We start from the raw sequence: 20,767 nt of genomic DNA on the forward strand, positions 1-20,767 counted from the left end.
ACTACTCCTATAGGAGCTGGTTCACAATTATCTCCGCCACCAGGAAAACAATGGGATAAGGCAGCCTTAACATTCCTATCCCCGACCCATATTTCAATAAAAAGCTATATCTGGTGAAGAGCAAAGATCACCTTGCCTGTCTTGGCACCAGACACTTAGCAGATTTTAAGTATAAAAGATTTATATGATCCGTGATTATCATGACCGGATGAACTTCCCCATCCAGAAAATGTCATCACTCTTCAAGAGCCCACTTAATTGGCAAGAGTTCCCTGTTACCAGTGTCATAATTTTTCTCAGAAAATGATAGTTTATTAGAAAAATATGCACATGGATTCCATTTACTAGGAGATGTACCCTGGGATAATACAGCCCTCACTTCAGACGCGTCAACTTCTACAATAAATGGCTGCGTTTCGTCAGGCTGTATATGGATTGCTGCAGTTGCAATTAATTTTTCAAGGTAGCAAAAGCTTCCCGGGCTGGACTGGACCATTTGTAAAAGTCCGTCCCTTTCCTGGTCATATTTGTCAGGGGTTTGGCCACAATCAAAAAGTTTTTGATTAACTTTTGGTAGTAGTTGGCGAAACCCAAAAACCTTTGTAAGGCCTTTAGTTCCTCAGGACAATTCCAATCGTACAGCCCTTTCAGATTACCAGATACTGAACAGACCAATGAACGAAGTGAGAATCCGCGATCTTGGCTATCTGAAACTCCAAATTCCCATCAACAATGACCAGAGATGAAGGTGGTGGTAGTGGTTCAGAGGAAGCAACATATTTTTTGAGCAAAGACCGATGAAACACATTATGAATCCTAAAAGTAGGTGGCAAAGCAAAAAAGAATGCTGCAGGATTGACAACGGTCACAATCTTTTTAAGGACCGATGAACCTGGGACCCAGTTTCCAAGAAGGGACGTTTAACTTAATGTTCCTTGAGGACAACCACACCAAACCACCAACACACAGGTCAAGACCCACCAGACGTCTCTGATAAGCCACACTCTTATATTTGAACCCTATCTTCTTCAAATTATTAAGAACTCCTTGTCACAAAGACGTAACAGATGATGAAAACCGTTCCTCTTCAGGTATTCCAAAATATTGAACTGAGGATGAAACCCGTAGACCCTGAAGAACAGTGACCTACCAGTAAACTCATGACAATGGTTATTCACCGCAAATTCAGCTAGAGGTACTTAAGATAAGTCTCAAGATTCTGGTTAATGCATCCAGTTTGCCCTTTAGACTGTGGATGAAAGGCTGGGGAAAACAACAGATGGATCACCAACAGAGTGCAAAAGGCTTTCCAAAATTTGGAAATAAAGTGTACCCTCTCCGGTCAGAAACAATATTGGTAGGAATCTCATGTAATTTCACAATTTCTTTGATAAAAATTTGCGCCAAAGTTTTGACGTTGGGTAAGGCAGATAGCGCAATGAAATGAGACATCTTGCTGAACCTGTCCACTACCACCAAAATAACTATTACCTGCAGATACGGGTAAATTGGTAATGGAAATTACTGACAAAGGAGTACAGTGACTAGTGAAAGTATTCGGCCCCCTGAAACTTTTCAACCTTTTCCCACATAATCATGCTTCAAACATAAAGATACCAAATGTAAATGTTTGATGAAGAATCAACAACAAGTGAAACACAATTGTGAAGTTGAACGAAATTTATTGGTTATTTAAAATTTTTGTGGAAAGTCAAAAACTGAAAAGTGGGGCGTGCAATATTATTCGGCCCCTTTAACTTAATACTTTGTTGCGTCACCTTTTGCTGCGATTAGGCTGGTTTCACATTAGTGTTTTTTAGTGCAGCGCATCGTGCGCGTCCATGCGCATGCGCCCCTATGTTTAACATGGGACGCATGGTCTAGCGCTTGCACGCGTCTGTATGCGTTTTCTTGCGCATGCGTTTTTTGTAGTGTGCGCCTAGGCGCGCCGGACGCAACCTGTTGCATTTTTGCTCCGTCCAACCTGTGTCAAAAAACGCATGCGCACGGAATGCGCCAAAATAACACATTACAGTCTGTGGGAACGCAGGCGTGTGCATGGACATGCGCACGCCTGCGTTTAAAATCCCAGGTGTTTTAAGAGTTAACTTGGCTAGAAACGCATGCGCCTTAAAAAAGCAAATGCAAGCAAAACGCATGATGCGTAGCGCAGCGCTAAAAAACGCTAATGTGAAAGTAGCCTTACAGCTGCAAGTCGCTTGGGGTATGTCTCTATCAGTTTTGTACATTGAGAGACTGAAATTCTTGCCCATTCTTCCTTGGCAAACAGCTCAAGCTCAGTGAGGTTTGATGGAGATCGTTTGTGAACAGCAGTTTTCAGCTCTTTCCACAGATTCTCGATTGGATTCAGGTCTGGACTTTGACTTGGCCATTCTAACCCCCGGATACGTTTATTTGTGAACCATTCCATTGTAGATTTTGATTTATGTTTGGGATCATTGTCTTGTTGGAAGACAAATCTCTGTCCTAGTCTCAGGTCTTTTGCAGACTCCAACAGGTTTTCTTCAAGAATGGTCCTGTATTTGCCTCCATCCATCTTCCCATCAATTTTAGCCATCTTCCCTGTCCCTGCTGAAGAAAAGCAGCCTCAAACCATGATGCTGCCACCACCATGTGTGACAGTGGGGATGGTGTGTTCAGGGTGATGAGCTGTGTTGCCTTTACGCCAAACATATCGTTTGGCATTGTTGCCAAAAAGTTTGATTTTGGTTTCATCTGACCAGAACACCTTCTTCCACGTTTGGTGTGTCTCCCAGGTGACTTCTTGCAAACTTTAAACAACACTTTTTATGGATATCTTTGAGAAATGGCTTTCTTCTTGCCACTCTTCCATAAAGGCCAGATTTGTGCAGTGTACGACTGATTGTTGTCCTATGAACAGACTGTCCCACCTCAGCTATAGATCTCTGCAGTTCATCCAGAGTGATCATGAGCCTCTTGGCTGCATCTCTGATCAGTCTTCTCTTTGTTTGAAATGAAAGTTTAGAGGGACGGCCGGGTCTTTGTAGATTTGCAGTGGTATGATACTCCTTACATTTCAATATGATCGCTTGCACAGTGCTCCTTGGGGTGTTTAAAGTTTTGAAAATCATTTTGCACCCAAATACGGCTTTAAACTTCTCCACAACAGTATCACTGACCTGCCTGTGGTCTTCATGATGCTCTCTGTGCATCAAACAGAACCCTGAGACTATCACAGAGCAGGTGCATTTATACGGAGACTTGATTACACACAGGTGGATTATATTTACCATCATTAGTCATTTAGGACAACATTGGATCACTCAGAGATCCACAATGATCTTCTGGAGTGAGTTTGCTGCACTGAAAGTAAAGGGGCCAAATAATATTGCACGCCCTACTTTTCAGTTTTTGACTTTCCACAAAAATTTAAGATAACCAATAAATTTCGTTCACAAATGTGTTCCACTTGTTGTTGATTCTTCACCAAAAATTTACATTTGGTATCTTTATGTTTGAAGCATGATATGTTGGAAATGGTTGAAAAGTTCCAGGGTGCCGAATACTTTTGCAAGACACTGTACATGGTCTACTGGGAATCGCCAATGGTTGGAGCCCCAGACGAACGAATATGCGGGGTGTTAGCGCGCACACGCGCCCCAGACGATCATAAACGCCGGGTAAGGAGATCTGTGGTGGCTTTACTAACAGGGTGTCTGGCCAAGACTGAATCATGATGTTTGCTTATAACTTTAAGACTGATATTCACAGGTACGAACATTTTACCTAATGGAAAGGTAGCCACGGGCATCTCCCTGAGCCTCTACAACCTCCTTTTCAAGGTCTGAACTTATAGCAGCAGTAACTACTCCTGTAGGAACCGGTTCACAATTATCTTCACCGCCAGGAAAAACAATGGGATAAGGCATCCGCCTTAACATTCCTATCCCCGGCCTATATTTCTCTAAAAAGTTAAATCTGGTGAAGAACAAAGACCACCTTGCCTGTCTAGGCGCCAGATGCTTAGCAGATTCTAGATACAAAAGAATTGTATGATCAGTGATCACCTTGAATGGATGAATTGCCCCTTCCAGAAAATGATTCCACTCTTCAAAAGCTCACTTAGGCTGGTTTCACAATTGCATTTTTTTGCGCTGCATTTTTGCACTGCGTTTTTGCGCATAAATGCACATGCGTTTTTTCCCTATACTTAACATGGGTGCGCATAGTCATGCGTTTGTAAATTCATCCACATTATAGTCTATGGGTGCACTGACGTGCGCATGGTCACGGCATGATGCGTTTTTTATGCGCTTTTTCGCTGCGCATGCAGCGCAAAAAAACGCAAGTGTGAAAGTAGCCTTAATTGTCAAGAGTTCCCTGTTACCAGTGTCATAGTTTTTCTCAGCGAATGATAGTCTCTTAGAAAAATATTCACACGTACACCATTTACTAGGAGATGCAACCCGGGATAATACAACCCCCTCTTCAGACGCATCAACTTCTACAATAAATGGCTGAGTTACGTTGAGCTGTATAAGGATTGGTGCAGTTGCAAATCATCTTTTCAAGGTATCAAAAGGGGTCGGACTGAAACATTTATAAAAATCCATCCCTTTCCTGTTCATATCTGTCGGGTTTAGCCACAGCCGAAAAGTTTTTGATGAACTTCTGTAGTAGTTAGCGAAACCCATAAACCTTTGTAAGGCCTTTAGGTCCTCAGGACAATCCCAATCCAGTACCACACGAACTTTCTCCAGATCCATGCGAAAAGTGGTGGATGAAAAAAATATCCCAGAAAAGAGATCTCCTGAATCAAGAACATTCATTTCTCTGGTTTGACAAATAATTTGTCTCTGAGAATCTGAAGAACCTGCTTGACATGTATCTGATGTGATTCGAGTTCAGGTGAATAAAACAAAATGTCATCAAGGTAGATCACAACAAGCCTACCTGTCATGTGACTGAAATGTCATTAACAAAGTGTTGAAAGATGGCGGGAGCATTAGTCAACCCAAATGGCATCACAAGGTTTTCACAGTGTCCCTCAGGTGTATTGAAGACTGTCTTCCCACTCGTCCTTGATGTGAATGAGATTAGAAGTCCCCCTAAGATCCAGTTTAAAATACCATTTGGCACCCACAATCTGCTTAAAGAAGTCTGAGATAAGAGGGTGAGATAACAGGGAGAGGGTATGGATCCCAGACCATGATCCGATTGAGCTTTCAAAATTCTACGCAAGGGCATAACCCCCCGTGTTATTTCTTGACAAACAAAAGCCCTGCAGTAACAGGAGATGAATAAGGTCTGATATGACCCTTTGACAGACTTTCATCTATATAATAATCCTTCAAGGCCTACCTCTCTGGACCAGATATTGTATAAGAAAAAAATATATATTCACCTCACCTGATAACGGGATTCTCCACATCCATTCCTGCACGGAAAAAGCCTGAGCAGCCGGTCATGTAAAATGAAAAATAGTTGTGATCCAGCAGGAATCAGGTACTTTTCATTAAAAATTCAATATTTATTAGTCCATCATTAAAAATATAGGTTCCACGGTATACCACAAAAAGAAATTATCTTGCACATTACAGCATCATACACATAAAGCAGCATTTCTACCAACGCATTTCGACAAGTCTTTAGTCATGAAAGTCGAAACGCGTTGGTAGAAATGTTGCTTTATGTGTATGATGCTGTAATGTGCAAGATAATTTCTTTTTGTGGTACACCGTGGAACCTATATTTTTAATGATGGATTAATAAATACTAAATTTTTAATGAAAAGATATTGTATAAACCGCTGTTCGTCAGCCTGTTCCCAGAAATCAGATAAACAGCGCAAAAACATAACGACGATGTGGAGGAGGAAGTTCTTGACATTCCTGTTCCGAAAACACATCCCAGAAGTCAGACAAGTATTCAGGCAGAGATTGGGTACCCACCCTCACTAGCCAGGTGCCCAAGCAGTTTTCTTGGCAATACTCGCTCCACTTCACCATATCCTGAGTTTGCCAGTCTACCACAGAGTTGTGCAGCGTAAGCCGAGGTAGTTCAAAAACCACAGGCAAACCCTCTAGCACATAAGTCTATAACTTCAGAGTGCACGGCTCCTACCTGTAAATGCAACATACGAATTACCTGAATAAAATATACATGGCTCAAGGGTGCAGAGTCAATAGCAATAATGGGCATTGATCTAGACAATATTTGTGGTTTGAGGCCACGAGCCTGGACGAACCTAGCATCGATCAAATTAAACTTCGCCCCATTGTCCAGAAAAGCAGAAATGACCACTTTATCTTTCCCAAGATGGATCTCGGCCAGAAGAAAAAGTTGAGATCTACCAACGGAGAAAATAAGTAAATCCAGATTGCCGACCTCCCCACAACCCAGGTTTTTCAGTTTTCAAGCAGCTGTTTACAGTGGGATATAGGACAAGGACAAGCACCCAAAAAATGACCCTTCCCACCACAGAAGAAACACATTTCCCCTTTACACCAAACTTCCGTTGGAACAACAGAACGTGCTGCCTCACCCAATTGGGTTCCTTGGTTGAGTCAGATCCAGGTTTCCTTGACACCAGGACCCCACAAATTGGAGTGCCTTCTTATGTCTCTGACGAAGATGGTGGTCCACACGGATGGCCAGAGACATGGCCGCCTCAAGGGAGACCTAAGTCTCATGCAGGGCAAAGGCATCCTTTACCCTCACAGATAACCCTTGTGTGTGGGATCATTCCATTTAGTATCGGTAGACCACCTTCAAAATTCTGAGCAATACTCCTCCGCAGGCCGGTCTCGCTGCCAAAACATAGACTCAGCTGGAGAGACACAGTCGGGGTCCTTGTACATGTTACCCAGCCTCTGAAAAAAGTGCTGAACCGTCTGAAGCGACTGAGCGTTTGCTGGAAAAGAAAATGGCCATGCTTGAGAGTTACCCTAAAGGTGTGTAATTACAATCTCCACACGTTGCTCCTCAGTTCCAGAGGACAAAGGACGTAATTTAAAGTGTAGCTTACAGGCCTCCCTGAACACAACAAAGTTGTCCCGCCCCCCAGAGAACCTGTCAGACAAAACGATCTTGAACTCCACCTGGTGCTGACTGGGAGTTGCAGTCCCCAGACTTGCCATGTTTGAGTGCTGTGTAACAACAGAGCGAAGATCAGCCACCTCCATGCTGAGCTGCTGCAGTTGCCCAGCCAGAGTAGTAATAGGATCCATGTGTCAAGGGGTTACCGCAACGGTGTGGAGCCAAAAGACCGCAGCATCTGATTTCTCCTACTCTGGAGCTGAGAAGAACTTCCCCTTCATTTTAAATGTGTTTCTTCTGGCAGAACAGGGGTTAATCGGCCATGTTGGAAATCCCTGTGCTCACAACTGAGCTCAGTTAGCCACTCCTTTTTCCTTTATAATCTGGTCTCTGTTACAAATCCTTATCAGAGCAAGCATTTGCTGCATGGCTAATGGAGGGAGAGGAGTTCATATGAAAAGCAGACTTGGAGGAGTTTTCTGTGACTGTTGCTTGGTTTGTATATCCTTCTCTACTTTGGTTTATTCCCCTACCTCCACACCCCGGTGTGTTGTGAGTTCATTTTCCCCTTCATTACTGAGGCCCGAGGAACTCCCTCTGCTGGTAAAGAAAGGTAGTGAGCCTGATTATCAAACACCTGAGGCTGATGATGATGATGACTGGCTGAGTGGAGTTACGGACTGGATATAAGGCTGCCGACGCCCTTCTGCCCTGCGGGTGATTTCTCTGTGGGATCCTTGGAGACCAGTCTGAATTCCTGCTCCTCTAAAGCTAAGTTTGCTGCTCGGCCTTTTGCTTTTGTGCTTTGACTTTGTTTTGCTTTGTTTTTCTGGATTTCTGCCATTCCCTGCTGGGGTGTGCTGAATTCATTTAGCTCTGTCTTCTGAAAATACCTGAGTGCTGATTTAGTTTTTGAAGCCTAGCTGCTTCAGGGCCTTTTTCATATCAGCTTGTTGGCTTATATCTTTGATAGGGTTTTGGCAGATTGCAGACAGCAGCCTTCCTGTCCTTTCCTATCTAGGTAGTTTTGGGGCCCCGTCTTTGCTCAGTCTATCTTTCTGTCTGTGTTAGTATTTTCATCTTGCTTCACCGTCATTATATGTTGGGGGCTGCCTATTGCTTTGGGGTCTGCTCTGGGGCAGTTTAGATTTCCCCTTTCTTTCTTTAGGCCTATGTAATTCTCCGGCTGTGATCGAGGGGTCTAGGGCTTCGTAGGAACCCCCCACGGCTACTGCTAGTTGTGTTGATAGGTTCAGGGGTCTGCAATCTGATAGTTGCCAACTTCTATGGTTTTCTTAGCTTGTATTTTACTCTTCGCCACGACAGCACCCACTGGAGGTATCGGATCCGCCCATTTGGAACAGGAAACCCTACAGGAAAGATAAAAGGGGCGGTCCGCCTTTCCTCCTCAGTTTTGGTTTCCTGTTCCAAATGGAGCAGGATCCTGCAGGATCTTACCTGGGCCATGCATCCGCCTGTGCGGTCTCCTCGGGAACGGCAGGGGCTGCGGTCCGGAAGCAGCGTCGGGGGAGATTCCGTTTGACGGTTCCCCCCTCGTCTGGTGGCATAACGGTGATGACCGGGTCCGGGGAGGGCCGCCCGGTCTTACCAGGGAGCGGGCCGGTCTGGCATCCGGAGGCAGAACACCCCCCCCATCGGTGGAGATACAGCGTGGGAGGTGAAGCCATGAGCGCGCGAACCGCGCGTGTGAGTAGCGGTGGCGCAGGAGCCGGCCGGCGCCCGACGCTCCTATACCCCGGAAGTAATGGTTGAACTTCCGGGGTAGGATGGCGATGACGCGGCGCATGCGCCCTGACACAGGGCGACTTCCGGGGGCACGACAGGAGTAAAGATAAAGCAGCGCTGCAACGATGGAACCATGTCGTCCCCCATGGAGTCGCAGGCCCCAGCAGGGGATTCAGCTGGGGGCAATTCCACCAGGGACCGCAGCGCCAGGACAGAGACTGCCCGCAGGAGTGAGGCAGCAGAAACCAGATCCAGACCGTCTCAGCCATCCGACCCGGTATTAAGCTTCACTGGGTGAGTGTGCAAAGTATATACTCTACCTATTAAGCTAACCTCCTCCCCCCCCACTCTCTTTACCTTTGACCTCCCACTTCAGTCAAAGAAAAAAGAAAAAACTAAACATAAAGAATGCGCATTATGTTCAGAGCCTCTCCCTGACTCCTACCCCAAAAAACTCTGCAAACAATGCATGAAAGAGACCAGGCAGGGGTCGACGATATCTTCTAAAGATATCCGAGCCATAATTAGGGAGGAGATACAAGCCATCAACCGCGCCAGCACTCCCTCAGAGTCCAGTCATAAGAAACAGGTCGTTGTTAGTTCAGAGTCAGAGGAAGAACAGGAGTTAAATTCAGGCTCCGCATTCACGTCCTCATCGTCATCCTCGGAGATGGAAGGACGCGCATGTTTTCCACTGGACAGCGTAGATAACCTAGTAAAAGCGGTTAGAAATACTATGGGGTGTGAAGAGGAAAGGGGAGCCCAAACCGCGCAGGACATTATGTTTGCGGGATTGGCAGAAAAAAAGAGGAGATCATTTCCGGTGATATCGGCAATTAAGGACCTCCTCAAAAGAGAGTGGGAAAAACACGACCAGAGGGGTTTTCTCCCATCAGCCTCAAAACGGAAGTATCCGTTCACTGATGAAGACCTATTGAAATGGACTAAAATACCAAAGGTGGATGCCGTCATAGCCTCCACTTCCAAACAGACCTCGATCCCGGTCGAGGACGCAGGATTGTTAGCAGACCCATTAGACCGAAAGGCAGAATCTTCGCTCAAAAGGTCCTGGGAGTCCACCACCGGGGTATTCAAACCCGCAATAGCCAGCACATGTACTGCTAGATCAATGCTGGTATGGCTAGATTAATTAGACCAGCAGATCGAGCAAAGAGTGTCAAGGGAGAAACTGCGTGCAGCCATCCCGTTGATAAGAGGTGCAGCTGCCTTTTTGGCAGATGCTTCAGCGGACACCCTAAGACTGGCAGCGAGGTCGGCAGCCCTGGTGAATAACGCCAGACGCGCGCTGTGGATAAAAAGCTGGAAAGGGGACGCACAATCAAAATCCAAAATTAGTGCAACCCCATGCGAGGGTGAGTTCCTCTTCGGGAAAGCCTTAGACGAAATTCTCGCCAAGGCAAAAGAGAGGAAAAAGGCCTTCAGTGATTCTCCCATTCCGTTTTATAGGAAAACCTTTAAGAGACGGCCATTCGGGAGAAGAAGACAGTCGGACAGAACGAATAGATGGGCCACGAAAGACGAAAAGCAGAAGGGTACCATCTTCAGAGGGCCAACATATAGGAGAGATAAAAATTAAGAGTTTAGACCCACCAGTTGGGGGTAGATTAAAATTTTTTGTTACCAAATGGGAACAAATTACGTTAAGCCCATGGATTTTGAACATAATCAAGGAAGGAATAAAGATTGAATTCCTTCAGATCCCTTATGAATTCTTTGTTATAACTCGCCTTAATTCCTCAGTTCAGCAAAAGGCTCTCGAAGACGAGATTCGAGTCCTACTAGCTAAAAAAGTTTTAGTTGACGTCCCTGAGGAACAAGAGGGTAGAGGCTTTTACTCTCCCCTGTTTTTGGTTTCTAAACCAGACGGTACGTTTAGAACCATTATTAATTTAAAGAAGCTTAATTCATTTATAAAAAATTATAACTTCAAAATGGAATGAATTAGATCCACTATAAAGCTTCTTTTCCCAAATTGCATAATGGCAGGGATTGATTTAAAAGATGCTTATTATCATCTCCCTATTCACAATAGATTCCAGAAATACCTAAGAGTCGCAGTGGAAGTCGAGGGCAGGATTCGTCATTTCCAATACGCGGCCATGCCCTTCGGGCTTTCCACGGCACCAAGAATATTTACCAAGGTGATGGCAGAAGTGATGGCCTACCTTCGCCAAAAGGACACACTGATCGTGCCGTATTTAGACGACTTCCTAATAATTGGGAATTCAGTCAAACAATGTACCGAACGCGTGACTGATGCAATCTCCTCTTTTCAGAGCCTTGGCTGGATCATCAATATCCAAAAGTCCAGACTCGATCCACAATCTCTCCAGACATTTCTAGGATTTCAACTAGATTCCTTGACCCAGAGATGTCTACTACCTCAGGTAAAAATCACCCTCACGAAACAAAAAATACGAGCAGCTATAGATAGACCACGGGTGTCCTTGAGAGGAGCAATGTCACTATTAGGATCACTAAATTCTTGCACCCCGGCAGTCCGGTGGGCCCAGTACCATGTCCGTACATTACAATACCAGATCCTCCAAGAGGATAAGCGACATAGTGGTCATTTACAGAGCAAAATAACCCTGTCACAAGAAGTCTTGACTTCTCTAGAGTGGTGGTTAGATGATGACCATTTATGTTCAGGAGTTCCATGGGTTATAGTTCCATCCTGTATCGTAACCACCGATGCCAGTCCCCAGGGCTGGGGAGCCCACATGGAGAATGGGTTTCATCAGGGAAGGTGGAATAGAGAGGAATGCGAGTACTCATCCAATTTAAAAGAACTGACTGCAGTGTTCTATGCTCTATACAACTTCCTTCCGCAGCTCCAACAGAAGCATGTCAGGATCCTATCGGACAACACCACCACAGTGGCCTATATAAACAGACAAGGAGGAACTCGATCAGAGACTCTGATGTCTTCAGCGGCAAGAATTTTAAACTTAGCAGAAAACTATTTTTTGTCCCTCTCGGCCCTTCATATCAGAGGCGAGAGCAATCAAAAGGCAGACTTCCTAAGCCGACACACTCTACGGCAAGGAGAGTGGTGCCTCAATCAGAAGGTCTTCAGGGACATAGTAGCCCTATGGGGACAACCCGATGTGGACCTTTTCGCCACAAAGGAGAACAGGCAGATAAAAACATTTGCCTCCCTATCTCCATCAGATCACCCAGACATACTAGACGCCCTTCTAGCTCCATGGAATTTCAACCTGGCGTATGCGTTCCCTCCATTGATCCTCCTACCTCAAGTAATTCGGAAGATCAGAGACGACAAAGCAAGGATAATCTTAATAGCACCGTTCTGGCCAAAAAGACCGTGGTTTTCGTGGCTGCAAATTATGTCTATAACAGATCCTTGGGTCCTTCCCTCGACTCCCAACCTCCTCTCCCAAGGCCCCTTTTTCCACCCTCAAGTGGTCAGCTTGCACTTGACGGCGTGGAATTTGAGAGGCAGTTATTGAGGACAAGAGGATTCTCTGAGTCTTTAATTACTACACTACTACAAAGTAGAAAACAGTCCACAACCCAAATTTACACTAGAATATGGAAAAAATTTCTTCAATTCCATACAGTACCTCATACAGCAGAAGTTCCGATAATCCCAATCTTGGAATTTCTGCAGAAAGGGAAAGACTTAGGCTTAGCAGTAAATACGCTAAGAGTACAAATATCGGCATTAGAAGCACTATATGGCCATAATATAGCAGGCAACAAGTGGATAACTCGATTCATTACAGCATGTGAACGAATAGCTCCAATCCACATACCCTCCGTCCCTACATGGGATCTAAATCTGGTCTTAGACGCCCTAACGGTAGACCCCTTTGAGCCGATCGACACAATACCCTTCAAATACTTAGCACTTAAAATGGCCCTCTTGATAGCACTGACCTCAGCTAGAAGAGTGGGTGATATCCAGGCCTTGTCAATAGATCCACCTTTTTTTCAAGAATACCAAGACAGCTTGGTATTAAAACCAGACCCTGCCTACCTGCCAAAAGTGGCAACAAAATACCATAGATCTCAGGAGATACTCCTCCCAACCTTCTATAAAGATCCCTCTACTCCGGAAGAGCAGAAGTTCCATACTCTGGACGTCAAAAGAACTGTCCTAAAATATATTGAGAGGTCCAACAGTTGGAGGCAGAGTAGGGCCCTATTTGTTTCATTTCAGGGCTGTAAGAAGGGGTATGGAGTCACGAAGAGCACCATTTCCCGGTGGATCAGAGAGGCCATTCGTTTAGCCTACTCCGCAAAAAACGAAGATCCTCCAGGGAACATCAGGGCGCATTCCACCAGGGCAATGGCAACTTCTTGGGCGGAAAAGGGAGATGTTCCGATTGAAACTATATGTAAGGCGGCAGTTTGGTCATCCCCTTCTACCTTCTATAGACACTATAGACTTGACCTTTCGTCTACTTCTGACCTAAGCTTTGGCAGGACTGTCCTTGGCACGGTGGTCCCAACCAGGTGATGGTCTCTGGAATCTCTCCAGTGGGTGCTGTCGTGGCGAAGAGTAAAAAGCCGGATTACTTACCGGTAATGCTCTTTTAATGAGTCCACGACAGCACCCGCTCACTTCCCTCCCTAAAGATATCAATAGTTAAAGTATATCAACCAAATAGTGGATAAGAAAGATGTTAAAATAAGAGAACATTGCCTAATCCTTGGCGGTCCTCCTGGTACTCTGAAACGTAAAACTGAGGAGGAAAGGCGGACCGCCCCTTTTATCTTTCCTGTAGGGTTTCCTGTTCCAAATGGGCGGATCCGATACCTCCAGTGGGTGCTGTCGTGGACTCATTAAAAGAGCATTACCGGTAAGTAATCCGGCTTTTCTGCTTTTGCCTCCTACGGTGACTCATTCATAACACCGGTGCATTCCTCTGTTATATGTGAGTGAATATTTTGTATGCCTGGAGTTTTTTGTTAACCCTTGTTTGTGTTGCCCTGTTTGTTGGGTTGGTGTACTACGGTGCACACTAGCGCCCCTCTTCCCTAAATGGGGAAGAGAACAAATGGAGGGCTAACTCGGAAGATAAGGCAAGGGTGGAGACCCTGGCGTCTTCACCTTCAGAAGTATCCCAGGGAGTAGGGTGAGCTAGGGAGCCCCCTAGTGATGGGGACAGAGAAGGAGCCCCGGGTCACCCAACAGCTGTGTCGTGACACCATGATGGAATGAAAAAACAGTATTGGCCAGTGTTAATGTCACAACTCTGTTGTCAGAATACCCCGGGCCAGGGGCTCCTTCCCTGTCCCTAACGCTTAATGCGCCCTAGATATCCCTGCTCCCCGAATGACTTCTGGCGGTGAAAACGCCGGGGCCAGGTATCTTGCTGTTCTCCTGAATCAGCTCAATATCTGTCCCCCTCCCCCACCCAAGTGAGGAAGTGGGGAGTAATAGTGTTTGTATATACACAAACCAGAATAACAATGGAGGACATACAGGGATAAATGAAAATACCAAACATACAAATATGCACTCACAGACAACAAAGAGGTACACCAGGGAGAAAAGGAAGGTAAACCAAATAGGAGAGGATGAGGATTTGCACACAGCCGAAACACCAGCCAACAGTCCCACAACACCCCAAACGCCTCTACCAACAACCGAGTATATATAGGAGAGGAGAGTGGCCAATACTGGGCAGCTGAGATCATCCAAGCTTCAGAGGCTGTAAGCTGAACAGTTTATCACCTGCACTGTTAGCAGAAATTGTGCACCGTTTGAAGAAGTGCTTCTAATCAGTGCAGGAGTATGTTAAATCAGATGCTGCAGTCTTCTGGGCCCTCTCTGTCTTGGTAAACCCGAGACAGGTGGATCCTTTGTTTTGACAAAAACGCAAAGTATATTAGAGAGTTATAAACAGTTTTTCTGTGTGCGGATATCTATATAATAACTGTAAGCGTTCTCTTCCTATGTGCTAGGCTTCCTCAAACCTATACAAGCATGTGAAGGATCTGCTGTACATGCAGCTGTATGAATACGGTTATGGCACGTGGCCCCGGAAGCTTTGTGTCGACAGTTTCAAAGCCTCTCCATGGCAGGGACAGGACGGAGATTTATGGCTTCAGTTTTACTGGGAGCATCATTGATCACTACTGGTAATCGGTTTAGTCCTATTGTTTATTTTTGCTTTTCACTTTTGTTAAATTCTCTCACCATGAAGGAGAAAAGGAAGTCTGTTCTGTGCTTTTTACAAATCTACATTCGAGTTTTGGTTATTTTCCCATGTTTGTGCTGTGAATAAACAGTGATTGTCAAATGCCCTCAGTGTGTTACTGACATCACAGTGTTAATAAAGTATCCTAGGTTTATAAATATTCATCTTCTCCCCAATCTATACCACATTAGTTAATATTAAGAACATGCATGCTTGTGGAGCTGCAAGTTCAGTAGGCTGTGCATAGTTAATGATCAGTATCTGATAAGTATCACAGGTTTACAAATAGTCATCATCTCCCCAATATAAACCGAATTAATTAATATTTAGTATATAAAAAAAAGAGGTGGCACTCACCGGTCTCAGAAGTCCATACTTTATTGGCGGCAATTAAAGCATGCTGGCGGGGAGAAGGGGAACAGGTATCGCTCACAGACTCCTGTTCCCATTCTCCCCGCCAGCATGTTTTAATTGCCGCTAATAAAGTATGGGCTTCTGAGACCGGTGAGTGCCACCTCTTTTTCTTCTATACAAGATATCACCGCATGACTACATTGGTTGAGCACCCGAGAGTCCAGTTTTGAATGCCTGCTTATCCACTTATCTACTACCGGAGCTGAAAAGTTTTTGAGGTGCGGATAAATTCTATTTTCTAGTGAATAATTGATATTTAGGCCTTGTCTGCTAGTGGAGCTGCAAATTCAGAGTGCAGAGGGCGTTGCCCAAGTTTAGCCAATTTAGAGGAGGGCTTCAGTTAAAGGTTAGGCAATGGTAGGGCAGAGCCAACGCCTTCAAAGTCTTCCACAGTCTCACCAACCAAGGAGTCTATGAAAATGAGATTGCAAGTCTGCTGTAGTGGACCAGGACAGCATTGTCACCACCCTTCCATCTGGAAAGATGCTTCAGCTCAAAAAATTGCATATGTGGTCACAAAACTGGTTCAGAAACTGCAAAAAATCCTGTGGGTTGACAAATGCTGTGTTTGCGGATCTCACCAAATGTAAATTATGAGAAGGTGCGATTGCAACTCGGGGTCCACCGAGCAGTGATGAAGAAACCGCAGGTAGAGGACAATAGCGGATCATATAAATATAAATGTCACTCGGTGTGAACAGAGTGCAACGTGCCTGACTCTGTTACTCCACAGAGCAGTACAAAAACTGAGAGCTATGCCCTGTTAGACTTCACAGGAATAGCGCAGCCAAAGCCTGTGCCAACGGTACACGTTGAAGGGGAACTAGATGTACCATCTTGGAAAAATGGTCGGTGACTACCCAGATAAGAGTATTGTTACAGGACTTGGACAATATCACAACAAAGTCCATCCCGACCATCTCCCAGGGCCTATCTGCCACTGGCAGAGGATGCAGCAAACCTGCAGAGGATGCAGCAAACCTGCCGGGAAGGCAGATTCTGGGCACAGGAAACACACGCCAGAACGTAGTCCCTAACATCACGTGCCATCCGTGACCACCAATATGACCTCGCCAGGAGCTCAGTAGTCCTCTTGGCCCCGAAGTGGTACAAGAGTCTTGCCCAGAGGCACCGACTCCAACGAAACCAGAGCCACCGTTCGCAGACTCTTCGAAGGGACAATCAGCCGCGGCTCATTCCCCTCCTCTGAAGACACTTCGGAACGGGACAAGGCGTCAGCCCGTAAATTCTTCTCCCCAATAGAAAGTGTATGGAGAATTTGAATCGGGAAAAGAAAAAAAGACTACCTGGCCTGGCGAGAATTTAGTCTTTAAGCCGTCTGCAGATAAAGCAGGTTTTTATGGTCTGTGTACACCTGGAAGGGATGCCAAGCTCCTTCCAGGAGATATCTCCATTCTGAGAAAGCCAACTTCATGGCCAGAATCTCCTTTCCTGTTGTGAACTCATTTTCTGGTTTACCTCTGGCTTCTGGTGAGGGTGGTGGAGCTGGCTATGTTGACGGAGGAGTCGTGAGTTCTCCATCCGGGCTCCCTCTAGTGGTGACAGTAGGTAATGAAGCTGATCTAAATGGCAGAGACCTGCCACCTGAGGAGGAGGACTGTGAGTGGACATCAGGAGTCTCTGACTGGATTTAAGACAGCTAAATCCCTAATTTTGTGCTGGTGATTTTTTCCTGCCCTGAGGTTCTGGTTTCCAGTTCTGCTGCTGCCTTCTCAAGCTAAGTGTGCTCTGCTATTTTTTCACATGAGATTTGGTCTGGTTTACTCAGTTTTTGTGGTCAGCCAGCCCCTGCTGGGGCTGTGCTGAATTTCCATTCTTATGTCTCTGTTTATGCCAGTTTGCTTTTTGTCCCTGATCAGATTGGTCTCTTTTTGCTCTGTCTTCAGAATATATCAGAGTTCTGATATAGGGAATTGAAGTCTAGCGACTTCAGGGTTTTTGTTATCAGAAAGTGTTGGACATTTTTTGGCAGGGTTTTGTGTGTGATTGCAGACAGCATCTTTCCTTTCCTGTCCTTTCTAGTTAGTGTGGGCCCCATAGTTTGCTCAGCCTATTTTTCTATCTGTGTTTGTGTATTCATCTTGTCTCACCGACAATACATGTTTGGGGGCTGTTTATTGCTTTGGGGTCTGCTCTGGGGCTGTTTAGATTTCCCCTTTTCTTGCTTTAGGCTTATTTAGTTCTCCGGCTGTGACGAGGCATCTAGGATCATCGTAGGTACGCTCCACGGCTACTGCTAGTTGTGTGGATAGGATCAGGGGTCTGCAATCCGACTAGTTACCAACCTCTCTGGTTTTCTGTGGCTTAGCTTGTTTTTGTTTTTCCTCCTCGGTGACTCTTTCATGACAGAATCACCAGCCATACCGCAGATTCTAGGGTACTCAAAAGCAGGGGAAAAAAAAGTGTAAAAAAAAAAAGTGTCAGAATTTATTATTTTGTTTTTATATGTATTTTTTCCTCTTTTTCTCTGGGGCCGTAAGAGGATTTTTTCCTTAATGGAGATTAAGCAATTGTTTGATCGTGTGGAGCAGCTCGCTGCTGAAGTGCGGGGAATTTCCGCCTATCTCGCTCAATCACATGCTGTTGAACCAAAAATCCCTACTCCTGATGTCTTTTCTGGGGATCGGTCTAAATTTTTGAATTTTTAGAATAATTGTAAATTATTTCTTGCCTTGAAGCCTAACTCATCGGGGAGCTCTGCGCAGCAGGTTAAAATTGTCATCTCCTTGCTGCGTGGCGATCCCCAGGATTGGGCGTTTTCTTTGACACCTGAAAATCCTATTCTGACTAATGTGGATGCATTTTTTCAAGCCTTGGGGTTGTTGTATGATGAACCTAATGCTATTGATCAAGCTGAGAAAGCCCTATTGGCATTGAACCAGGGTCAGGATTGTGCAGAGTTATACTGTCAAAAATCCGAACGTGGGCGATCCTTACTACATGGAATGATAGTGCCTTGGCAGCTCTCTTTCGCATGGGTTTATCAGAAACCATAAAAGATATTATGGTGGGATTTCCTTTTCCCTCTGGTCTTGACGATTCTATGTCATTAGACATTCAAGTTGATCGGCGTTTACGTGAACGTAAAACTACACGAGAGGTGTTGCCACCTTTTCAACAAATGTCTGAACCTATGCAATATGATAGAGTTTTGTCTAGGGTGCAATGTCAGGAGTATAGAAGGCGTAATAAGCTGTGTTTTTTCTGTGGAGATGCCTCTCATATTATTTCTGTCTGCCCTAAACGAGAGAAACGTTTTGCACACACATTTGCTGTGGGTGGTGTACAACCTAAGTTTCTTTTGGCAATTACTCTGATCTGCTCCTTATCCACATTTTCCGCCAAGGCTTTTGTGGATTCAGGAGCGGCTTTGAATCTGATGGATTTGGATTTTGCTAAACGTTGTGGTTTTCCCATGATACCTCTACGCACGCCTATTCCTTTGAGGGGTATTGATGCTACTCCTTTGGCGGAGAATAAACCTCAGTTTTGGACCCAGGTGATAATGCGGGTCGCCCCAGACCACCAAGAAAATTGTAGATTTTTGGTACTGCATAACTTGCATGATACTATTGTTCTGGGTTTTCCCTGGTTGCAAATCCATAATCCAGTTTTGGATTGGAAATCTGTGTCTGTGGTGAGTTGGGGCTGTCTGTGTGCTCTTGGTGACACTCCTGTTTTCTCCACCTCTACCCAGTCTCATGATGATCCTGACTATTTGGCTGATTTTTATGATGTATTAGTGAGAGTATGTCTGCTTCCCTGCCTCCTCATAGGAGTTATGACTGTGCAATTGAGTTGAGGCCTGGGTGTAAATTTCCCAAGGGTCGGCTTTTCAACTTATCTGTACCTGAACACGAGGCTATGCGATCTTATATTAAGGAGTCATTGGAGAAGGGTCATATTAGACCATCCTCTTCACCCTTAGGTGCTGGGGTTTTTTTTCGTGGCTAAGAAAGATGGTTCATTAAGGCCTTGTATTGACTATCGTTCCCTTAACAAGATTACGGTTAGATATCAGTATCCATTACCCCTGATTTCTGATTTATTCTCCAGAGTTAAAGGTGCCTGCTGGTTTACTAAGCTTGACCTCAGGGGGCGTATAATCTTATTCGCATCAAGCATGGGGATGAATGGAAGACGGCGTTTAATACTCCGGAGGGACATTTTGAGTACCTGGTGATGCCTTTTGGGCTCACTAATGCCCCTTCTGTCTTCCAATCCGTCATGAATGATATTTTCCGGGACTTTGTGGATAAGTTATTGATCATCTATTTGGATGATATTCTGATCTTTTCCAGTGATTGGGATTCTCATGTGGAACATGTTCGGACTGTGTTCCGGATTTTGAGGGAGAATTCCCTGTATGTTAAGGGATCGAAATGCCTTTTTGGTGTACAGAGGATTTCATTTTTGGGATTTATTTTGTCTCCGTCAACTATTGAAATGGACCCGGCCAAGGTACAGGCCATTTATGATTGGGTTCAGCCCACTTCTTTGAAGGCTCTCCAGAAGTTTTTGGGTTTTGCTAATTTTTATCGTAAATTTATAGCTAATTTTTCTGGTATTGCCAAACCACTGACTGATCTGACTAAGAAGGGCGCTGATGTGCTGAATTGGTCTCCATTGGCTGCTTTGGCATTTCAGGAGCTGAAGCGGAGGTTCACTTCTGCTCCGGTTTTACGGCAACCTGATGTCTCACTTCCATTTCAGGTAGAGGTAGATGCTTCGGAGATTGGTGCAGGAGCTGTTTTGTCCCAAAAAGATCCGGTGACTTCTAAAATGAATCCCTGTGCCTTCTCTTCCCGAAAGTTCTCCCCATCTGAACGCAACTATGATGTGGGGAATCGGGAATTGTTGGCCATGAAGTGGGCATTCGAGGAGTGGAGACATTGGTTGGAGGGAGTTGGACATCAAGTTGTAGTCCTCACTGACCACAAGAATTTGATTTACTTGGAGTCGGCCAAACGCTTGAATCCTAGGCAGGCTAGGTGGGCCTTGTTTTTCACGCGTTTTGATTTTGTGGTCTCCTTTCTTCCGGGCACTAAGAATGTTAAGGCAGATACCCTTTCTAGGAGTTTCTTTGCTGATTTTCCTATTGTGACCAAGCCTACTACCATCCTAGGTGAGGGGGTAGTTCTTTCTGCCATCTCGCCCGATTTGAGATGTGCCCTGGAAGAATTTCAGGAGGACAAACCTGAGCGTTGTCCTATGGGAAAATTGTATGTTCCTGACCAGTGGAGGAAGAGAGTGATGTCTGAAGTTCATTGCTCCGCGTTGACTGGTCATCCAGGTATTTTTGGTACTAGAGATTTGGTGAGTCTGTCTTTTTGGTGGCCCGCCTTATCTCTGATGTCAGGAATTTTGTGCAG

The 20,767-nt window shown here is 45.1% G+C and overlaps 2 protein-coding genes across 4 annotated transcripts in view; both read left to right on the plus strand.

The window, feature by feature from the left end:
* Window positions 1-15,066, plus strand: part of LOC141051891 (adenosine deaminase domain-containing protein 2-like) — a 124,976-nt gene extending 109,910 nt beyond the window's left edge. For 2 of the 3 annotated variants that reach the window (XM_073549005.1, XM_073549006.1), the window contains exon 9: window positions 14,725-15,066. In XM_073549005.1, the coding sequence (XP_073405106.1) occupies window positions 14,725-14,892 (168 nt within the window). In that variant the 3' untranslated portion in view covers window positions 14,893-15,066. The remainder of the gene's footprint in view (window positions 1-14,724) is intronic. The other variant, XM_073549008.1, reaches the window with a different exon arrangement.
* LOC141051893 (uncharacterized) lies at window positions 10,739-14,715 on the plus strand. The gene is made up of 2 exons (XM_073549009.1): window positions 10,739-11,174; window positions 11,622-14,715. Exons 1-2 carry the CDS (start codon window positions 10,767-10,769, stop codon window positions 12,258-12,260), a joined length of 1,047 nt encoding a protein of 348 aa, XP_073405110.1. The 5' UTR covers window positions 10,739-10,766; the 3' UTR covers window positions 12,261-14,715.
* Window positions 15,067-20,767: the final 5,701 nt, after the last annotated feature.

The sequence above is a fragment of the Dendrobates tinctorius genome, unplaced genomic scaffold, assembly GCF_039654945.1.
Source record: "Dendrobates tinctorius isolate UK_male_01 unplaced genomic scaffold, ASM3965494v1 ptg000158l, whole genome shotgun sequence".
Lineage (NCBI taxonomy): Eukaryota > Metazoa > Chordata > Amphibia > Anura > Dendrobatidae > Dendrobates > Dendrobates tinctorius.

Excerpts from the sequence above, each read along its gene's own strand:
- LOC141051893 (XM_073549009.1), top strand. The coding sequence starts at position 10,767 with ATGGCAGGGATTGATTTAAAAGATGCTTATTATCATCTCCCTATTCAC. Across the intron at positions 11,175-11,621 it reads AGAGATGTCTACTACCTCAG|CTCCAACAGAAGCATGTCAG; the intron begins GTAAAAATCACC and ends TTCCTTCCGCAG.